We start from the raw sequence: 24,081 nt of genomic DNA on the forward strand, positions 1-24,081 counted from the left end.
CTTTCCCCCTAATGGGGTCGGGAGGGTTGCTGGTGCCTATCCCCAGCTAACGTTCCGGGCGAGAGGCAGGGTTCACCCTGGACAGGTCGCCAGCCTGTCGCAGTTGTTTTGTTTTGTCCCTCTGCAAAACCCTCTTCAAAAGTTCCAGATGGAATTTCAGGTAAATGAAAAGTTTCAATGTTTTTATCGGGGCGTTGCAGTGCAGCAGAGTTCACCTTCTTTATATGACATAAACAGTTTTAGCTTTCCAAATGCATATTTGGCCATAATTAAAAGTTTTTTTATATTAGTTTCGAAAAGACAGCAAAAATAAATAATCCAAATAAACTTTGGACTGAATCTCAGCAAAAATGTTCAGTGTGAGGCTGATGGCAGCTTATGGATAAAATATCATTTGGTATCATAATATTTTTATATAAATCAGAGCTGATTAAAGTGGTAGAAATCTGACTCTCCTGATCCAAAGGTTAGAGACAACAACTCGCCCATCTCATCAGTTCTAGCTCTTCTACAAGTTTTACTTCCCAGGAAACAAAGCAAACAGGAAGTAAATAGATATGATGTCACACCTCTTACTTCCTCTTATCTTAAAATGCCTTTAATAAGAAGTCAAACACATGAGCGGTGACCATGAGCAGAAAACACCAACACTTCTTCACTGATGTTCAGTCAGTGCTTCTGTCAGGTTCTACACAGTTTGGCTGAAAATGGAAAATATATTCACACATTCTGACAATCTAGAAAAGACTTCTATGACACAGAGCAGACCAAATGTTTACACACACACACACAATTTCTCTGTAGGACAGAGATCAAGGCTTTGTGACATCCATACCAGAACGTTGACCTGTTGACCTAGCCTCTGTGGCTCCTGAGGGACATCGTCCTTCTGGACTGGTTTGAACTTCCTGGTTGACGTCTTTAGATGTTGCTTCAATATTTTCCACAAAATGTTCTTTCCTCATGACACCATATATTTAATAAACTGGACCAGTTCCTCAGACAGCAAAACAACCCCACAGCATGACACTGCTACCCCCATACTTCCCATTCATTTCCACATTCTGCTCACCTCGTCTGCTGACCAACATCACTGTTGGACAAAGTTGTTCCGTTCGGTTTAACAACTGCAGCAAATCTTAGGATTTCATCAGATAAGAGCAAATACTGCATTAATGGCTAATTTATTTATTTATTTTTTTTAAAGTGGGTTTATGATTTTGAACAGATTGTGGTGCCTGTCAGGATGCGGTGGTGGGAACATCTGAATGTGTTTGAGCCGCAGCAGAGAGAAGAACACTGAGACCTTCTCAGTGTTCTTCTCTCTGGACGCCATCATGCTCAGCAGGCTCTGCATCCGTTCTGCAGACCACAGAGATGCACGATCGAATATCAGTTTTCAAATCCATAAGCTGATATATTCACTCAAATTGCATGAAGAGGATCACTGATGCAGTCAGAGTGAATTCAAAGCTTATGGGACTCAGCATGAAGAATCTGACCTGAACTGAACCCCCAGATGAAGCTCAGCTCTGCACATCGGCTGAATGTGGTTCTACAACAATATAATGCAGATGTATTCAGCTGGAACCTTCCGCCAGTAAAATAACCACATGATCTCTGTGTCCCTGTTTGAGGGTCACAGAAGTGGACTTCCTGCAGAGCAGAAATCCTCTCTGATCCCTGCTGGTGAGGAACAACGTCTCTCTCCCTCAGCTTGAAGCTCCGCCGGCCTTTTCTCCTTCAACTGTGTGGATGTTACACATCCAGACACCTGATTTATGCTCTTCTGTAAAGGGTCACAGGAGGACTGCTTTATCTCTTTAGAACATTTGGCTTCCATATTCAGGAAGCAATGCTCTGCAGTGTCAGGGCCAGAGCTTTAAAAAGCAGTAGTGAATTTACTAGAACAGACATTATTTACATACTGAAGGTGTTCTGCTGATTTAGATGCACATTTCTAATCAGGCTGGTCTGAATCCTAACAGCAGCTGTGTTGGTCCTGTTCCCTGAAGAGCCTCAGCTACGTTCTCTCTCCAGCTGCCAGCAGATACACTGCTGAATGCCGTCATGCTGCCTGTTCCTCTTTTTAAAAGAGAACTACAAAGAACTCAGAGATCACATGAGGAGCCCTGTGGTCATTTTCTGTTCCTGAGTTTGTCTTTGAGACGATCAGTGACGAGGTTAAACTACCCGTCGCTCCACTTTTATTTCCCCATTTTATCACTGCACAGACCAGGAATAACTTAGTTGATAAAGTTTTTAAAAGTTATATAAATTCTGTACTGTCATCATTAAAGGTGGAGCCACATTGGAAAAGCTGTCAAGCTTAATTCACTCAGTAAAAAACATTGTGTAGGTGAATTTCAATAAAATTCTGTTTATTTTTATAGCACCAATTCTCACCAGGTCATCTCAGTTGATGCTAGTTATTTGAGTTAATGCTGCCATTACTTTCATAAATATAGAAACTAATCCTACATGTTTATCTGTTTTTGCTCTTTCTTTTCAACCCACCAGTCAGTCTTGGCAGACGACTGCTGGTTAGTCCTCATCCAGGTTCTGGTTCTGCTGGAGGTTTCTCCCTGTTAAAGGGGAGTTTTTCCTCTCCACTGTCATCCACTGCTGATCAGGAGGAATGAATGCTACAAGTCCAGAACTCAATAGAACCTAGTGCAAAACATTTGTGAAGTCATAATACAATTATATTCGATTTACTTTATTTAATGTTATGAAATGCTACTAAAACTACTTAATACCTTTTGAACGACATTGTTAGCACACAGTCACAGAGGCGTGAAAAGTTTAAGTTCAGTTTAAAGGTGGAATCCCCTCTATACTGACTGGAAGTCGTCTCTTTCTGTTTTCTTTATTTTCAGGCTGACGCCATCTTGTCCTAATAATTTTCAGCTGTGCTTAAAGGTTTTCAAAGCCAGGGGGACGTTGTAACATTTTAGCATTTTCAAAGAAAAATGAACAATGACATGAAACTTGATCTGACATAAGTTTTACCTGATAACTTGCACAAAAGCTGCAACATGGGGTTAAAATTACTGCTAACGCTAACCATCCATCAGACTTTAATCAATAGGAAAATTTGGGATCCTGTTGAAAGCAAGGGTGTGTTCAAGTTCAGGCTCTGTATCCTTCAGAGGCTGCCTTTGATCACTGCGATGCAACGAAGGCTTTCTAAATTACAAGGCTCCCCCAAACTCGGTTCACAGCTACTTCCTTCGTTTCCCTGGATTCGAAGGAGGGGTCTGGTATACCTTTCCCAGAAATAGTGGGAGAGGAGTACTGTTTTCAATATTAGTATATTGGAATGTGATAGAAAGGAAATTAAAAGCTTGAAGTGGTTTTTGTTGCTCCTTTTTGTGGTCATTAAAGGATGTGGCCCATGGCAACAGGCTTTTTGTAGGACATAGCCCTGAATTTGGATACAAAAAAGAAATAAAGATTGGGCGGCAAAACTCAGACCCTTATTGTCATGGAAACAGGATACTGCAGATACTCGTTGGCTGGAAATAGAAAAGGGCAAGAGCTCAAATCCTATACAAACATTACCCTTCTTAGATGTCCCCGCAAAGGACATGTCAATCTGGACAAGAAACACCCTCAAAGTATGGAACAAAATACAATCAGTCTTTAAATTACCAAAACAGATTTCACTTTTATCAAATATAGGACATATGAAAACATTTATACCGAACAACTTAGACTCTGGATTTAAAAACTGGTCTTACTATGAACTATCTCATATTCACCAACTAATTGATAAAGGAAATCTCAAAACCTTCGAACAGTTGAAAAATGAATTTGGGCTCCCTAAATCGGATTTCTATAGATATTTACAACTTAGAACCTTTCTGATGGCACATGACAATTGGACTAAACTTCTTGAACCCACACCTATAGAAAATTTCCTAATGGATATACAAAGGGGAAAGGGGAACAATAGAGTAATTAGTAAAATATATGACCTGTTTCTCTCCATGACTATACACGACTCTACAAACATAAAACATAAATGGGAGAGTGAATTTCAGGCCTCAATAACTGGGGACGCTTGGGACGAAATCTGTACAGAAGCACATTTGACAACAAACTCTAATACATGGAGAGAATTCAAGTGGAAAATAATAATCCGGTTTTTCAGAACACCAGCGATAACCAGTAAAATGTACCCCACACAACCCTATCTATGCTGGAGAAATTGCGGGACATGGAACGCCAACCATACTCATATTCTGTGGTGTTGCCCTAAATTAAGTGAATTTTGGAAGGATATCTTTGATGCCCTCAAGATAATTTTCAGGAAAAATATTCCAAAAACCCCCTTGGTTGCAATTCTAGGAGTAATACCCGATGGAATAGACAGAATGGCTGATAGATATCTCCTAAGAATTTTGCTGACTGCAGCATTGAAGTGTATAACTATCAGATGGCTGAAAGCATCACCTCCAACATACAACATATGGATTCAGAAAGTTTGGGACATTTATTTGATGGAAAAAATCACATATTCCTTAAGGCTCCAAGAAGCTACTGTTAATACGAGATGGAAGTCTGTTACACCGCTACTAATCCAATGATGTAATTGGTGAATCACCCTCCTGCACTTGTTTGCTCTGCTGGACCAACCTAAAATGCCGTGGCACCTAAGACTATGTGGACCACTTTATCTCTAGGAGGATCTAACTGTAAGCTTGCATTATTTTTATTTGCGATTTTTGTGTGTTGTTTTTGTTTAGATGTTTTGTATTCATTCTCACACCTGATAAGAATACTTATTAGCTCACCTTCCGATGCCACGTTTAATGTTACTGGTAAATGTCAATATGAGTCGGAAGTTTGTATTCATGTTTGTATGTTGTTATTAAAAAAATAAATAAAAATAAAGTTAAAAAAAAAAAAAAATTCCAGCCACATCTATCAGAATCAAGTATCTTCACTTGATACAGAACTCCATGAAAAAACAGTTTTTTTTAAAGCTGTACAGTAAGGAGGAACATGAAGAGAATTGAGGTTGATGCTGAAGTCAGCAGAAGAAAGGCGCCTGCTTGGACCAACAGAGAGAAGGCAGACCTCTAGTGAGAGCAAAGTCAAACTTTAAGGGTCAACAGGTCCTGTGATGGGAGGCGCTGTGTTCCTACCATACAGCTCAGAGACAGACGGGGAGAAAACATTCAGCTAATGGAGCCTGTTTGTCATGAAGAGTTAGAAGCTTCAGAATCAAGAAACAAATCTTTCACCCACACAAGACTTCAGGGTGTTGAAGGGGCAATACTATGATTTAAGAACATGAGTATGTCAGTTTTAGTTTGGGTCATGATTTACAATAAATGGCTGTACCCAACTATTAATCATGAGACACTCTAGTGTTTGTATTGATCTTTTGAGCAGTGCTGTATAAAGCTGAGCTGAATGTTGTCCTGCTCCGTCTCACCCTCCTTCCAGCCCCGGGTGGCTGCATGAGGCGGGTGGAAATCCCGGCATTGCTGCTCTCTTTCTGTAGAGGAAAGAAGCCGCCCTGGACCAGCCCTCCCTTCAGCCATGGCCAGACATGATTTACATTTTCATTAAGCCCACAAGGAAACAATTGCTTGGGAGTATTTGCATCTAAACCTTGTTGTGAAATAATTCCAGACTAATAATGATGGAGGAGCCCAGGAATGTCCTCAAGGCTGGATTCCTCAGCAGGAGCTGCAGGGACTGCAGCTGCATCATTGTGGGCATGGTGTTCCCACACAACCAGCCTCATTTGGCATTCATGGAGTAATGAGTCTGATGACAGAGTCATGAAAACCTGGGAGACAAGATCAAACAGGCCTTATTTCTGATTGCAACACTACAAAAACTGCAGACACACCCACATCACTGAGCCACAACACTTTATTCAACAAAGTCATTTAGAAAAAGGAACAGCAACATGTCATCTAAGATGGCTGACAAGAGAGCTGCTCCCATTTTACTACATTGCTACGACGACCTGAGTGGCTTCAGTCTGTTAGAAAGGCCTGAAACACACGGCCTTTACACATCACACACCTGAAGGACGCCACCCACACACACACACACACACGCTCTTCTCTCTCTTGCACACGCACCCACACACACACACACACACAGAACAAGGGGAACATCTAAAGCAGACTGCAGATCTATCTTTGGTGAGAAGTTTAAAAATAGGTTTGCAAAAAAAGAAGAAACAAAGGGCTATGTCATGACTACTGATACGGTTATACAATCTTTTCAATACACATTGTTCAAAAATCAGAAGGTAGAAAATAGAGCCTGCAAATTCAATAAATTAGAAAACAAATAGTGAATTGCAGATATCAAATCCAACAGTAGAGTTTTTAAAAAATCATAAAAAACTGAAATATATGTAAAAAAGGAAAAAATGGTAACAGTGTAACAACATCTAACCAAAAACAACCCAAAGAAGGTAAAAAAAAGACACTGGAAGTCTAACAGAACAGCTCTGATTGGATGTTTGGCTGGGATCATGTTCAGGCTCGGCCTTGTGTAAACATTCCCAATCAGGAGGGGAATTCTGCTCTGAGTACTCTTGGTTGGTAAAGTACACACACCAGACAAACAGAATGCATTACAAGCATGACTGTGTACTTCCTGAGGTACACACAACCAACCGCTGCGTCCTCAGCACTGATGGAACCTGTTATCAGAGAAGAGCCTCAGGTTCTGGTTAGCACCAGAACCAACGTTCCTCCTATGATCAACAACATGGGTCCAGGCTGCCTATGTGAAAAACAGTCAAACAACGGCGGACGGGAAGTTTTTCACTGCAGTAAAAATAAATAGATGAAAAGTGAGTTGTAAAGCGGAAGTGAACGGCCATGGTGTGTTTTCATCATGCTGTCCTGACCGAGGCGTTGCTGCTGGCCAGCCTCCTGAAGCCATGGTCGTTCTTCTCCAGCCAGAGCTCGGACAGCTGTTGGGTGGAGCCGTACGACGAGGCCTTGGAGCCCAGGCACATCTTGTACTGCTTCGCCTCCAGGTTGGGGTCACATATGACCGGGTGGTGGACGTGCACAATCCCCGTGTCCATACTTCTGAACAGCGTGATCCCCGACTGGACAAATTTATTATAAAGGTCGACGTCCTCTAGCCCCCACCCCTGTATGGAGGTGTCAAAACCCCCAGCTCGGACCAAGTCCCCCTTATAGACGCAGACGATTCCAAAGCCGTAGGTCCTCCATAGCCCCGTCTTGGAGGTGAAGACATAGTGGTTGTTACTGGGGACCTTCCCAGAGTACACCACTTTGGGGTCATACTGGCTGAAGATGATGGGGAAGTAGGCTTGCTCCCCCAAGGCGGTGTTGGTCCGGCAGCGCTTCAGGAAGTCGCTGGAGAAAAGCAGATCTACGTCACAGTAGAAGAGCAAGGAATCGTTGGAGAAGTGCAGGGAGCCCACTTCCAGAGCCAGAGCCCTGGAGAAGGAGCCGGCGACGGGCTTTATCTCCATGTCAGCTCTGGGGTACTTCAGATGGTACTCCCTCATCAGCTCCACCTGCTTGACCCGCTCGGTGTTATTGTCCGTGCTGAACAGCAGAATCAGCAGCTTTACATTCAGGTTGGGGATCAAGCAAACTTTCTCAAAGTTGGCCATGAAGCGCACAAAGATGTCGTAGCGGCCCGACAACGGCACCAGGATGTTAACTTTGCTTTCTTTGGGCTCCCTCTGGTCCTGTCCTGAACTAGTGAGCTTGAAAGGCACCAGCATTTTCAGAGAGTTGGACAGAAAGGACAGGGAATCGGACTCCTGGTTGATGTGGCTAGCGAGAGCCCTGGCATCCATCTCGTCCTCTTCCCTGAACTGGATCTGGCTGAAGGTCTGCTGAAGGTAAGCATGTCTCCTCACAGGAACCGTCATGGTCTTCCCTTTGTGCTTCTTGTACAGCAAAAGCAGATCCAGCACGTATTCTGCCCCGTACAGCGGGTTGACCCGTCGGTAGCCATACTGGACTTCTTTGAAATCGATGACCCGACCTCGCGTTTTGGCGTTGGCATTGATCATCTCCATCACCTGCATGATGATGTCATCCAGAGCCTGCCTCTGAGAAGAGTCCATCCCACGGCGAGGCGGCTGACTGTCTGAGGAGGAGAACAGGTACTTCCCTGTCAAGAACTCCCATTCCAGGACTTCCTCTCGTTGATGGGGATGAAAGCGCATGAAGGATGGAGGAATGCCCAGCTGGAGGTCCTCTCGGCTGGGCTCGGCTGCTCCATAGCGCCCCATCTGGACGATCTCTCGGTGCAACTGAATGGTTCTGTGGCGTAGGTCTGCGATCTTGCGGCTGAGCAGGTAGCTGTGCAGGCGGTACTGGTAGGGCGGGTTCTTGTTGGGGTGCAGAGTGATGGCTCGATGGATCTTGCTGTTGTGGAGATCTCGTATGTAGCCTTTCTTATTTGGTTCATAGTTCTCATAGAAGAGTTGCTGCATCTGTAAAGACAGGAGACAGTTTGCTGTCAGAACACTTCAGGTTCAAATTCAGGTCACATTGCAACCGTCTGTCCACATAGACCACTGAACATGAGGAGACAAATAACTAATTCTCTCCTTACTGTCTCCAGACCAGTATTCATGTCTGCATTATTATTCAGACATGATGAATAATGCAGCTGGCAGTGGAACATGAAAACGAACCCAAGGAAACCACGGCAAATACACTTCAATAGGAGAGCAGTGAACCAGCAGGGACTAATGTGTTGAAAACAGATTTAACTGCTTCAATAAGGGTATCAATACTTTGGGAATTTTGCACCAAAACCTGATCCAAAATGTATCAACAAAATCTATTCAACCGTTAAATAGTTGCCTCTTCATTGAATAAATTCTTCTTTTCATGTTGATGACTCCCTCCAGGATTTCATGATTGTTTTTGTACATTTTTGCAACCAAAATCTAAATTTTCAAGGAATTTTGCAATATTTGTGCTGGTATGACTTTGTTACATTTATCATATTGATCACAGAGTATAACTTAACAAGCCAGGCCCAACCAGCAGTGCAGCAGAAATAAGAAACACTGCAGGTGGGAGTTCGCATCACTCAAATCCAATGTTTCTAACCATTTTTGGGGAAAATATGCAATTAACTCCACATTATGAATTTCTGTGACAAAAATGCAAGGACCTGATAATGAAACCAGACCATTGGTGCTCCAGCTGTGTGTGGTTCCTTGCAGTGAGCTGACAGATATGCAGGTGACAGCAGAAGCTGCGCTCTAAATGCCGTCGTCAACACCAAGTCAGAGATGATGGATGGATACAGACGGCCACAGCAGCAGACTGACCAATCACAGCCTCCGCAGAGAGAAGCTCTCCTCTAGACATGTTGCCATGGTTGCATGAAAGCTCCAAGCAGCTTCCAGATGCGATCCAGGCTGAGGTCACAGCCGTGACCTTGTCCGGGGAGCCGTGTAGACTCACAGACTAGACACAAGCTCCGTGTTGCCAATGTTTGCATGCAATTTTTACAATGCCATGTTTTTCCTGATAAATCTGATGCTGGATGAAAGCCCAGATGGCACCCAGCAGGGTCATCAGCTGGCAGCCAGCTGGTCACAACCCCCTATGGCTTTAGTCATGAGGCTGACTCTTCACTGCCGCAGTCATTAGCTTCATTTCTTCACACTCATTAATCTCCCGTCATTTCTTCCTGCTAACGATTCAAAATCCTTTTCTAATCCGAGGAAAAACTGTTCCAGGAAGCTGAAAGTTGAACTTTTTATTACAGATGTTGAAGACAAACGTTTAAAGGCTTAGTTTGTTTATTTTATGTGGGCTTTTGTGGATTAGATGATAGTAGAAAATATCTTAGCCAGCAGACTCAACACGACCTCAGAAGACACAACTAGTGCAACAACAAAGACACTTCAGTGAGGAAACAGAAATAAAGCCTCATGTCATTCAATGTGTGTCATTTATAATGTTTGAAGATTTCTGTTCATTAGGCCGACCTCAGAGAATGAAAATTCCTCCCAGGTTCCCCGGACTGAGAAAGCTCTTTACATCACTGCTTTGGTTTAATTCAGACGGACTGGAGGGTTTTCAAGCACAAACTTCCTGATTGGGGTCATGGAACCCAAATCAGATTTAAGGCTGCCTTCACACCAGACCTGTTTGATCTGCTTTAATCCAACTCTAGTTGGTTTGGGGAGATGAGAAAGTGGAATCAAACTCTGATGTGACTCTGGTCCGCCAACAAACCTTGGTGTGGGTTTGGCTGCAGTGAACTCTAGTGCGGTTTGAATGCACATGTCAACACCAAGACCACTCCAAAAGTAGAAAATGGACAATTCAGCAGGGCATTCTGGGTAAATACAACCAAAACAAACACACAAGTCTGGCACTAGTGGGAGAAATGGCTTTGGGACTTTTATCAAAGACAAAAAAGAAATTTTCCAACTGCTAAAATCTGACACCACTTCACTGTTTATGTCTCATGATAAAGGAAGTTGTGTTCAGTGTTTTCTTCAGAGGTTTTTGTGTCGTTTCCTTCAGTGGCTCTTGGTGCTGCGCCACTACAGGTGAGGAGCGGCAGATTTTGTTCAAAGGGTTTTGCTGGTTTCGACAGTTTATTGTGAAAAAGAACCACAGCAGCTGGAAATGGAACAATCGATGCAGCTTTGGTCCAGTTGAACTGAGGGGTCCACCATCATGTGGGAAAACGGCAGTTCTGTGTTCTAGGTGTGAGTTGGATAATATTTTGGTGCTGAAAGGAAAAATAAACTACATAACTTTGTGGTTGCAGCTCCACCAGCTGGGTCAGAGGCCTCACACACTCTGTGGCTGGGTTTAATCTGCTGGACAAAAAGCAAAACACCCCTCCACCATCCAAACCTAATGGGATTCTGGCCGTCTAGTAAACGCTGGTGATGTGTCCAAATTCATTTTCCGCTCCAGGAAAAGTTTCTCCCAGCAGGACAGCTCCCCAGTGGGACAGGGATTGATCCGCTTGGTGGGCAGCAGGACAACATGTGACTAGAGCTAATTCAGACAGACACCCTGTGACTGTGACACCCAGTGGACCAACAGGACAGATGGGATCTTAGATTGCCTTATAAAAGGCTTATCAGGTCAAATGATTCATAACACACAGATGCATCATTTCATTCCACAAAAGCAGCAGCTCATCAACATCCACAACAACAGAAAACAGGAAGTAGATAAGTCTGCTGATGAGAAATAGATTTGCAAACTGACGACTCTGAGCACCTCACACCAGAATCACACATACACACTCAGATCAACCTGGGTAAAGCGCCTTGCCCAGGGGCACATGGACATGTGGCAGAAGAGATCTGGACTCAAACCCCCAACCTGGATTAGAAAACTTCCCACTGAGCTCAATAGGTTGCAGCTTCCACAGTTGCCACCTATCAACAGTTACTATGACAACACAGCAACAACACAGGTGGGTATTTTTCATTGTAGAAAAAGTTCTTATTGTGATAAAAATTTGATTAATGACACTAAATAAAAAAAACAAAACTGAGTATTTTCAGGAGAGTTAGTTTTACTATTTTCTCCACTGTTCCACAAGAGCACCAATAAATATCAATAAACTTGAAAATATGAATAAATGAAGTCTCTATATGCAGTTTAGTGATATAAATCTTTAAATAAGAGGCGTCCTGAAGAAGCCTGTTTCAAATGGGAATGTTTCTCCAGGGCACAGTTTGTGTTTGAGGCGACATGAATGCTGTGCCATAGAGTCACAGCCTGGCAGTTACCTGAAAAGGTAACAGCCCAGAGAGAAAAGCTGAACACCTTCAAATAATAAAAGATGTTTTTATAGAAAGAATGAGACTAAATCCAGGCAATGCTGCAGTGCCAGCTGGAGGAGCTACAGTTGCCACACAGGTTCACATCAGCATGACTATCTGGCCACAAGGCCAGAGATCAGCATCAGCAGTGACATGTGAAGGGGTCAGAAATAAAAAGGCATCAAGTGTTTGAACATTTGCTTATATTTTACTTGTAGTAAGCTGAAAAAAAAACAAGGAAAAAAAGCAGTTGGTGGATATTCCCCAAAAGACAAACTGAGGAAGCAAAGCTTCACGTCCTCAGGAAGAAATATTCCACAGGTTCCAACATGTTCCTGTCAGGCCTGTAGCAATAAATCAATAAATCAATTTGTCACACGACAAATAAAAACAACCTCAATCATTTCTATTTATGAATTATTGTGTTTCTTTCTCTCTTTCTACTAAACACTGGATGACAAACGTCTTCAGTCTGGTGCTTTGGTGTCAATCAGTCCTTTTATTAAAGAACAATTTTGTTTACAGAGACTTCACTTCATAATTCATAGCATATATTCTAGTTCCAGTGTTAAATGTTCATTAGAAACTAAAGTTTATTGATCTTTGAGAATGTGTTGTTGCATTATGTCTTTGCCATTATATTACTTGAAAATTGTCTCAAAATGACAATATTATCCTTCATAGCAATGACTTCTGGGACAATTTATCATCCAGCAAAATGTGTTATTGTGGGACAACAGATTGTTATAGTGGCTCAGCAGGAGAGATTTGCCTGGTACCTTTAAAAACCAGACACCAATGGAGGGCAGGTTTGGCCCATTAATGATTTACTGGGATTCAGATTTTGACCAACTCCAGGTAGAACAGAGAAGAAGACAGGACTTTAGAAACATGCTCTCTGATCCAATTCAAAACAAATCTGCACAACTCATTGAAAAGCACAACAATAGGCTTCTCTGGTGGCGCAGGGGTTAAGCACAACCCACATATGGAGGCCTTAGTCCTCAACGTGGCTGTCGCAGGTTTGATTCCCGACCTGACAACCTTTACCACACGTCTTCCCCCATCTCTCATTTTTCTGTCAATTCATTTCAAATAAAGGCTACTAGAGCCAATAAAACTTTTTAAAGAAAAACACAACAATAAAGTGACAGAATCGTGTTTGTCAAAGTTCCCGTTGTAGCTGAAACCTAAACCCTAAATTATAGAGGGAGAAGCTCTCCATTCATCTGTTTCATCCCACAATAAAAGGTTCATTATCTTGATTTATGTCATTATTACTCAGTGTTGCACTGGATATCTTATTACCTCAGGATTAATAAAAGCAGGCTCTTTGGGTTTATGTGTTGTGTAAATATTAAAATGGTATTTATGGCAGAAAAGAGCCTTTGTTCCTTAAACCCACCTGATTTTATCTGCTCATGTTCCCAGGGAGAAAAGCGAGATAAGCTCCATTAATGGACTCAAGAACCAAAGAGAGAAACGCCTGCAAGAATAAAAGCCTCTCTCACGTTACCAAGGAAAACTCTGGCAAAGTCTGCAGCACTGAGATCAGGCTGGACAGAGCAGAGGCCTCACAGCTGCAGCATGCATACAGTTAGAACCTAGGGAAGGGCAATAAATCAATAAAAACAGACATCATCAATATCAATAGGTAATCTGATAGAATTTTCAATAATTTTACTGATCTCCAATCCAGAACCACAAACCCTTTTGGGGGATGTAGGCAGAGGAAAGACTGTAGCTGCTCAGCCTCTCACAGCTAGCTAAGAAAAGTAGATGGCATCAACTAACTCACTCTCTCTTTGGTTACCTAGCAACAACCCGACTGTTAATGTTGAGTAACTTGTGCAGCAGCAGTTCAAAGGTTTTGATGGTGTGGCTCAAAATTGCTTTAAAAAAAAGAAGAAAGAAAGAACAGAATGGAGTGAAAGGAGAAAATGAGAACAGCAGCTGGAGAGGAAGATGAGGATTAAACAGGAAATGCTCTGTCACCAGTTTGGCAGAATTTCAGATATTTAAAAGAAAAAGAAAACTTCTTATTGATATTGACTGATATGAAACCCCTTATGTTGTGATATTGTCTAAAATAATGAAATAACATGTCAGAGCATGTTCTTTCATTATCCACTTAAAATATTCCAGAAAAAAGGGGAAAACTTCTAGTTTGTGAATTAGTCAAGCCTGGTGCAACTGCTGCGTAACTGCAGCAGCAGTTTGCACCAAGTTTGTGGAGCTGCTGCTGCAACCCAGAGAGCAACTAGATAGTGAGAGTTGCCAAGGGAGGTAAATACATGGTGTAGCAACATTTGGTGACAACTCTTTCCACACATGTACACAAAGATCAATGAGTCAAAGCCTACAATCTGGAGCCAAGACCCCGCCCAACATCATTTTATCAGCCTATCTGTCAGGGGGACACACAGATGAGACTCATCTGTTGTGTGTGTGAGTGTGTTGAAGGATGCAGAGAGGTGTGTTTAGTGAGGCCTTTGCTTTATAAGGTCATGAAACCAGCAGATTTGCTCTGTGTTGAACTTGCTTATCAGACTAGCTAATAATAGCAACACAAGTGGACCACTGCCTCTTCACCATGTAAGCTAGTTTTCCACTAACCACCATGTAAGCCTGTCACAGTAAACTTTAATTAATTAAAGCTTACTGTAGCTTAATTAAAGCTTAATTGCATAATAAATTAAAATGAGCTTGACAATTTTCATTTGGACAGCATTCGTTAAACAGATGCTCCACTTTAAAGCTGTAGCATGTAACTTTTATTAAAAAAAAAAAAATGTTTCTTACATATTTGTTAAAACTGTCACCATGCTGAGACAGTTTGTTATGAGACAAGCAGTTGTTTTTTTTATTATTATTTTTAACTCCTGTCTTACGTTTCTAAGCTGAATGATGAATATTTTATTAAATGCAATTTTGGTTTCAGAGACTTCATAATCCATTTTAATTAATGTTGTTCTCTTTATATATTTTGGACATTTAAATTGTTTTCTGGTCTCTGTTAAATGGTCTTTAGAAGGTAAAGATTTTTTTTTTAATCTTTGAGATAGTGTACTTGCATTAATATGGAATTATTATTAAGTTAGCTAAAAATGGACTCAAAATGACAATATTATTGAAATAATTTCTGGCACAACTGATCATCCAGCAAAATGTATTATCACAACAGGCCTAAGAGGTATTGGCAAAGCTTTGTGCCTCTGATTTATTAAATCTCAAATCATTTCTGCAGCTATCAGCTTTTTGTTGGTGCAGCACACAAACTGAATGCTGAACCTCAGAACTGGTGCATGTAGTAATCAGCTCCACGCCTAAAACAGCAGTAGCAGCAGCCTGCCAGAGGACATGCTGGGTGTGGGACTCTAATTACAACCCTGTCCCCGTTTGATCCCACCGACCTCACATCCACCCAGGCACCAGGTTAGCACAGCTCCAGCTGTGTGCTGGGGTTAAAACCTAGGCTCCAGATGTGACCTGCAGCTGGCCTGGGGAATTATCTGCAGCCTCCTTCCAGCAGCCATGTGACAGCCACGGATTGGAAAGAAATATCTTCAAACCCAGAAAAGATGAAAGATCTCATGGTCTTGCTTGGTGTAGAGCTGGAGCACAGCTGCTCCTGCAAACGTCTTCATCTGATCAAACTGTTCCTGTCAAGGCTGGTTTAGGTGGAGGTCCAGATTCTGCTGGACGGTGTTGATGGACAGCAGATAGCATCTAAACCAGGGGAGGGGATAGATGATGCCAGCTGAAGGTCCCATCCAGCAAAGTTCTGGAAGTCTTCCTCCAGAACCAAAGCCATCTACTGAGTCTTCTGGTTCTGACGGGCTTAAACAGAACCCTGGGCGGAGCTTTACATCAGGACCTAGTGACGGGCAGCAGGTGTCCTGAAGTTCAGCTAGGCTGGAGTGGGGAGAGGGACGGAGGGTGCTAACTGGATTTACACAGCTTTGTACCATCTTGACGGCACCGTCCAGAAAGACAGTCCAAGTCCAATACCAACACACACACACACACACACACACACACACACACACACACACACACACACACACACGCAAACCCACATGGTACCACAGAGAACTTCAGCTGCTTCCCTCTGTCTAACTGCTGGGTGAACAACACTCCTCTTGTTCTCCATCAGTCTATAAACATTGTGTCATGGTTTGTGCCCAGAATAAACCCAGCAGGACCAAACAACCTTAGTGATGGAAAACCACATTCAGACAGAGAGTCAGGATGTGATCACTGGCTAACAATTCAATTCAAGAAAACTTTATTGATCCAAAGGGAATTTGAATGTTGCTGTAACTCATATCATCCAAAGTTCTTCAAAGAGTTGTTGTGGATGATGATGGCTGTGAGCAGGAAGGACCTCCAGTAGCAGTCTGAGTTACAGCAGATCTGAAGCAGCCTCTGACTGAATCCACTGTGTATCAGTGCGGGGAAGCAGAAGCTCAGGGTCGTCTGTAGTATTCTTGGTTTTATAAAGTATCATTGTTTGCACATAAATTAATCCCACAGGAAGTTGCAATGTTACAATCACAACTATTCATGCAAATTCACTCATAATTCACAAATTTTGCATAGACTTACAATTTTTACCAGTCATCACAACTGTTCTCCAAATCTGACTAATCACCTGAATGCTTTATACATTTCACTCGTTCAACACTGAACTTTGACCAGTCTCATTTGTCTTTTTTTCAGTGTAAACGGTTCACGTTAACTTGAATGACCAATATGGAATTCTTCTTTTGCACTTTGACAACTCCTCTGGACACGACTCTATTTGCATTGAGGCTGCCATTTCAACAAGGGACTAAAATGTTATTTGGATTTTAAATACTAACTATGTTAAAATCCTGTCTATATTGGGAAGGTTATGTGGAGCAATTTCAACATTTTTGTAAGACCATGTTATGGCAGCAACAACAACAACGACAAAAAAAGATGTAAAGAATTTGCGACTTTGACCACATCGCGCTGAAAAAGCTGCAACTATCACAAAAAATATCATCATCTCCTGGATTACTCAAATCTAATGTTTCAAAGGTAAGACAGAGCTAGAGGAGCCCGTTCAGAAACAAACTGTCCTAAGGTCAGTTGCATAACCTTTTACATAGTTTATGTAAAGTACTTGAATTGACTTGTGCTACACAAATAAACCTTCCCTGTTTTTTATTTGCCAAGCAGAACTTCAGCAGTTTACACACAACACAGAAAACAGATTCTACTGGATGGTGTAGATATGAACACAGAAATCACACCAAGCTGAGACCAAACTCTACAGAGACCACCTCCAAATGCGCTCAGTAACGCTCCACACTGCTTCCTGTAGCCAGGTTTGTGTTGCTTTATGGGATGCGGTAGAGAAGAGAAACTTTCAAAACATCTTCTCAAAATCTTTTGGCATTGTGTTCTCTTACTTGAAATACAGTTGTGGTCAAAAGTGTACATACACTTGTAAAAAATCATAATGTTATGGCTGTCTTGAGTCTTCAATAAGTTCTACAACTCTTATTTTTCTGTGATAGAGTGATCGGAACACATACATGTTTGTCACAAAAAACAGTCATAAAGTTTGGTTCTTTCATAAATTTATTATGGGTCTGCTGAAAATGTCACCAAATCTGCTGGGTCAAAAATATACATACAGCAACATTAGTATTTGGTTACATGTCCCTTGGCCATTTTCACGGCAACTAGGCGCTTTTGGTAGCCATCCACAAGGTCCTGGCAAGCTTCAGGTCGAATGTTTGACCACTCTTCTTGACAGAATTGGTGCAGTTCAGCTAAATGTGATGGTTTTCTTGCATGAACCTGTTTCTTTAGCACTGTCCACATGTTCTCAATGGGGTTTAAGTCAGGACTTTGGGAAGGCCATTCTAAAACCTTAATTCTAGCCTGGTTTAGCCATTCCTTTACCACTTTTGATGTGTGTTTTGGGTCATTGTCTTGTTGGAACACCCAACTGCGCCCAAGACCCAACCTTCGGGCTGATGGTTTTAGGTTTCCTGCAGAATTTGGAGGTAATCCTCCTTCTTCATTATCCCATTTACTTTCTGCAAAGAACCAGTTCCACTGGCAGCAAAACATCCCCAGAGCATAATACTACCACCACCATGCTTGACAGTAGGCATGGTGTTCCTGGGATTAAAGGCCTCACCCTTTCTCCTCCAAACATATTGCTGGGTGTTGTGGCCAAACAGCTCAATTTTTGTTTCGTCTGACCAGAGAACTTTCCTCCAGAAGGTTTTATCTTTGTCCATGTGATCAGCAGCAAACTTCAGCCGAGTCTTAAGGTGCCTTTTCTGGAGCAAGGGCTTCTTTCTTGCACGGCAGCCTCTCAGTCCATGGCGATGTAAAACACGCTTGACTGTGGAGACTGACACCTGTGTTCCATCAGCTTCCAAATCCTTGCAGACCTGCTTCTTGGTGATTCTTGGTTGACTCTTGACCATCCTGACCAATCTCCTCTCGGCAGCATGTGATAGCTTGCGTTTTCTTCCTGATCGTGGCAGTGACACAACTGTTCCATGCACTTTATACTTGCGTATAATTGTCTGCACAGTTGCTCTTGGGACCTGTAGCTGCTTTGAAATGGCTCCAAGTGACTTCCCTGACTTGTTCAAGTCAATAATTCGCTTTTTCAGATCCACACTGAGTTCCTTTGACTTTCCCATTGTAGCTTTTGTAGCTGAGTCTAATCACTGGGTCAAATGAGCCCTATTTAAATGGGCTCATGAGAAGTCAACAGCTGTAGTCAATCAGAATCACTTAGAAGAAGTGAAGAGGCCATGACATGAAGCTAATTTGATTGACACAACTCGCTACATCACCAAAATTGACATATTTTGTTGCTGTATGTATATTTTTGACCCAGCAGATTTGGTGACATTTTCAGCAGACCCATAATAAATTTATGAAAGAACCAAACTTTATGACTGTTTTTTGTGACAAACATGTATGTGTTCCGATCACTCTATCACAGAAAAATAAGAGTTGTAGAACTTATTGGAAACTCAAGACAGCCATAACATTATGATTTTTTACAAGTGTATGTACACTTTTGACCACAACTGTAGGTCCCAGAATACCACTAATGATTTGATTCAACTTCTTCTTTAGTTTTCTACTTCTTTAGAACCCAAAAGTTGGTACTCCTGCCCCAGACATATCTGACCAATAAACAGACTGAACATTGTCACACGTTGTGTAGTGAGAGGTTTTGGTTGCACTTGGAGTTTTCTCTGGGTAAAGAGAACATGAACCAACAGGAAAAGTTATGGGTTAATTGATTTGAACTGCAGTGAGCCAACAGTTCTCCAAAACTGCATCCCAGATCCTTCAGAAAGCAGCAGCTCATATTCAATCACCTATTAAACAAAGTTTGTCCTGGTGAGGCAGCCGTAGGGGGTCAACAAAGTTTTATATGTAATAAGGGGAACAAGGAGCTGAGAGTTAATGGAGGTCAAGGTTTAACACAAAAAGCTAGAAAGGGTGACTGAAAAAACTTTAACCTTTCCTGATTCGATGGAAGCCTTTATGCTTTCAATTAGTTACTGATGCAAATCTATATTCATATAAGTATAAATATACTTAAAAACCAGCAAAATATTTCGGTGCAATTCCCAGCAACTGGCAACATGGCTATTTCCTGTAAGGTCTGAAATAATGAGTTTCGGCAAATGTTTATCATTTGCCAATTAATACTAATTGGCAATAATAATACTAATAATATATTAATATTAATACAAATAATGTTTACCATTATTAGTATTAATAACCCTACTAATAACATATAGTTTGATCTGTTAGTGTTTGCACAATCTGAAGGGAAAAACAGCGATTCCCTTGTTAAGAGCCCAATTCTGTTGGGAAGTCATGAATCCTACAATACTTCGACATGTACCACCCACCTAAACATTGCTGTAGACAAAGCACATCTCACTATGGCAACCACACTCTCCAATAGCCGTCGCCTCTCTCACCAGGACAATGTGCTCTGCCACTCTGTGAAACTTGCTAAGTAACGGCACAAAGACAGCCATAAGGCCCCCCACGGCCTGCAGGCTGGACAGATTCTGGACAGAATCTGTAGGAAGTGCTAGAACAGGCTTCCCAACATAAACCCAACCCATCTTAGTGCAGAAAGTCAAGCCCTGCATGGTCCTAAATCTCAGCAGGTGCTTCTAATGTTCTGGGTAATCAGAACACTTTCTACTGCTGACCCTACTGCCACTACGGATCCTACAGCAGACTCCATGCTAGCAAACAGCAAAGTCTGGAGCTCCAATCTGAAGCTGAACAGTCGAGACCCAGTCATGTGGTTTGTATACACCTACACCTTTCATAGGATAGCGCATCCCTCCCACCTTAGGACACATCATGCCACTGCCCACTGGGGTTCTCCCTCCCTGCATCCTTAGTTTTGCATTTATGAAACGGTCACAAAGCTAAGGCCACAGTTTTCAGCAGACAGTCTCCTATGTGAGTTACAACGTACAAGTTCCATCCAGGAGCTTTAAACCAAGTGCCATTGTTAAAATCACCAATATACAACAAATATGTTGATCAGTTACACAGAATCAAAAGCAACTGAAAACAGTTGGGTTTTTAGTCTTGATTTATAGGAACTCAGTGTTTCAGTAGGTTTGCAGTTTTCTGACAGTTTGCCCCAGATTTGATGTGTATAGAAACTGAATGCTGCTTCTCCATGTTTGGTTGTGCCTCACTCATATGTTTCATATCAATCAGGGATGTGGGTTGTGTTTAATGGTTCTCCAGTATTTGCTGCAACTGTAACACAGACTAGGAGTGTCATCTGCCTAAGGGACTATATATATATATATATATATATATATATATATATATATATATATATATATATACTGTATATATATTTGATATTGAGCATTTATAATGTATTTTATATATATTGAGAATGCCACTCTGCCAATATGAAGGGTGAGCCTCCAGTTCTGACCTGGTCTTGCAGGCTAATTCCCCCTGAGCCAATCAGATTGGATCGTGAGAAGGAGGAAGTGCGACAGTTGCCTCAGTGTTATTGAGACGACTCGTTGACTTTGTCCAGAATACAGAATGTTTTTGAAGTGCAGCTTATGGCTGATGACTTCACAGGAAGAGATCTCGCACTGTAAACAATTTACTTGGTGTCTACATGTTTTGTGATTTAGTGATCACCAGCAAGTATAAAGTAAACCTTAGTGACTGCTATGTCTCCTCCTCTGCTCAGCAACATGAGCCCAACACGACGGAGGAACCTGCTAAGGCTCTCCAACAAAGGCTGCTTTCTCCAGCCCAAATCCACACTCAGAACCCTCTACCAGACACAAAGGATTCCTTCTTCATCCTGTTCATTCTGCATGTTCAGCTTCTCGCTCATATTTAAGAAGTGAGGACACACAGAGACCAAGGAGTGTTTCTGGATATACAGGATCATTATGCTTCTGTCACTCAACTCTATTATGGGCATTTATACAGAAAACCCAAAGACAGCTGTGAAGCCCCTCATAACTGAACCTTAAAGATGAAAGCACTGAAAGAATCAAAAATTAAGCCAAACTAATTTTAATATTTGCTGCAGTTTTTGTGAGACATAAATAATATAATACATTTAACTTCAGAACAATATTCAGATGTAAATGATAAAAAACAGTATTCTTTATAAATTGATAATATGAAAGGCTTTGTATGTTTTGCATTTTTCTCGCAGCTGATGTTGTGTAGAAGAATGTCAGAAGGAGGCCATCAACAAACACTTGAGCTTTGATTTTATTTAGCCATTTGAGCAACTGTTTCAGAGTGAGCTCCACAAGAACCATGAGAAGGTCTGCGCTTTCCTTCTAAGCAGGGAGCTTCAGGTGTGGAAGAGGAAACAAAGGAAGTGTTTGTCAGGAGGCTGATCCAGAGAAAAACATGTTTCCTGGTTCTGCATTCCTTGGAGTGTTTATCACAGAGAAAAGCACAGAGAAATTCAGGTCATGAGACAAGATGATTCAAGATATTTAGAGGACAATAATAAAATAAAATAAATAAATGTTTTAATCTAGATCCTCTTCAGAGAGTTATTATGGATGGTGATGCTGTGGGCAGGAAGGGTCTCTACTGGCAGTTGGTCTTGTAATGAATCTTCTGACTGAAGCCTCTTCTTGTATGACAGTCTTATGGTGGTCTTGACATGCTAACTTATCAATTTCTGGGCAGCAGAAATTGATAACGATATCCCTGAGGACACACTGTTGGTGTCTTGGGTGACTCCAAATGTCTCTGGGTTAGCAGAGCAACCAAGAGATTTAGAGTCTTATAAACCTCCGTCTGTCTGTATGGTAAAAAGACCTGGCAGAGAGATGATGGAGTAGAAGGTATGATCTTTGATCATCATGATGGGTGGGAGAGTTGGTTAGAACTTCCTCTTCCTGCTCAAAAGTCTACAAAAAGAAGAAATCAGAAGCAACACCAAGATGGTGCCACCATGAGTGTGAATGATGCACCAATCCAACTGGATTTTAAAGATGCTGTAAACAATACAATCTTATACTTCAAGGTATTTTAGATTGAGAACCTTGAAACACCCCTTTACTTTAGCACCACGAGGACGCTCCAATGCAGATGAATGTCTTATTGTGTCCCAGTGGATAAAAATCATTCAAATCAACTTATTACTTAAGTCAACATTTCCTTGTTACCAACTGCCCCAGTCTACTGTTTAATGTTTTTTTAAGCCCAGTGGAGTGAATCAGTTTTCCTACCAACTCTTATTAATCAACTCTACCTGCTAAAAACAACTTAAGAGCTACTTTCTATTGTCCTACAAAATTAAAGCCTGTGCATAAATTCAGGAACAAATTTTTAAACCACTCAGCTTCATGTTTAGGGCTCCTGACAGTTTGAGTTTTTTTCTACTGACAGTCATGGTGACAGAGCAACTGGTCAGGCTTTTGCAACACAGACTTCCTTTACCTAGAAAAACAGCTACACAGGGCGGTGCAGATTCTTGATAAAAATAAAAACATCAGGAAAATCCTCTTCTACACCATTAAATATAATTAATACAACGGACTACACAACATTTAACTCTAAACATTAACCACACCATGACTTCTTCTTTCTCCTGCTGCATGAGGCCTGCATCAGTGTGGCAGCCAGGTCACACACTGTGCTGCACACATCGCCATGACACGTGACGAAAACAAACTGTGAGCAATGAGCACGTACTCTGTGTGCCTTTATCTCCACTCCTTTCTTGTATTACATTTATTCAAAAATTAAATATATTTTTAAATTTAACACAAATGTCTGTGCATTATAAGCAAACAAAGTTGTAAAAATAAAACACAAACAAACAAACAACAGTTCTCACCAACAGACTATTGTTCAAGGTAAAGAGACATTCAAAAGAATGGGATCATTTGTGAAGGTCACATAAGTTTTTTTTAGCAGATTGTTTCACCAAAGGCCTTCTATAAAGTAAATTTTTTAAGGGCATCTTGCTTGGATTACCAGACTCTATGCTGGACTCAATAAATCCTCACTTCAGAGGAATGAAAGTTGTTCAAAGTGTCAGTGCACACCTTCTGACAAGACTAATGGCAGGACTGAGAAGTAGGTTTTTATATTGGGATTTCAAAACTTGACTACCAGGACAGAATGACAACGAGAATAGATTTAAATGTACCAAAATGTTATTCCATCTGCATATGAATAATGTACCGTCCCTCACTCAGATGCATCAATGTCTCTTAAGTGTAAGGGCTTCAGGCCCTTCAGCTGAAATAGATTCCATTTTATGGAAGATTGGAGCCACGCAGGTTTTATTTTAGTCTACTTCTAAGAACCTCAATCCAACATTACAGCATATGAAAGTCTGTCCATGAAAAAAATAAAGGGCTTAGATTTTGTGTGCAGTTATTAAGCCCCACAAAGTGAGGAAACTCGTTATGTAATCTCTATTAGTCAAGGGCAGCTACGAGATTCTGATGTTATGAAAACGTTACACTTCACTTTCTAGATGTAAACCACATTTACAACGTGTGTAATGAAACAACTGTAACAACATTCTTTGCTTTTCATGCAATTAACAGTACCAATGTGTTTAAAGTGGAAGCTCCTGGTGAGTGTGGTTGGATATCAGCCTCAAACCTCTTAAAGGTCAAGAGTCCACAGTAAAATTCTCTCTGGTTCTGGGTGCTGCGTAGCTAGAAGGTTTTCTTCTGTTACATTTTTACTTTCGGCCAGTTGTTATGACCATA

At 41.5% G+C, this 24,081-nt stretch overlaps 1 protein-coding gene across 1 annotated transcript in view; it reads right to left on the reverse strand.

Moving 5' to 3' along the window:
- Positions 1 to 5,873: 5,873 nt before the first annotated feature.
- The window catches only part of chsy1 (chondroitin sulfate synthase 1), a 31,564-nt gene continuing 13,356 nt past the window's right edge, over positions 5,874 to 24,081 (reverse strand). Inside the window, exon 3 of the mRNA XM_044140324.1 lies at positions 5,874 to 8,467. Within this exon, the coding sequence (XP_043996259.1) occupies positions 6,875 to 8,467 (1,593 nt within the window). The 3' untranslated portion in view covers positions 5,874 to 6,874. The remainder of the gene's footprint in view (positions 8,468 to 24,081) is intronic.

Source organism: Gambusia affinis, linkage group LG02, assembly GCF_019740435.1.
Source record: "Gambusia affinis linkage group LG02, SWU_Gaff_1.0, whole genome shotgun sequence".
NCBI lineage: Eukaryota > Metazoa > Chordata > Actinopteri > Cyprinodontiformes > Poeciliidae > Gambusia > Gambusia affinis.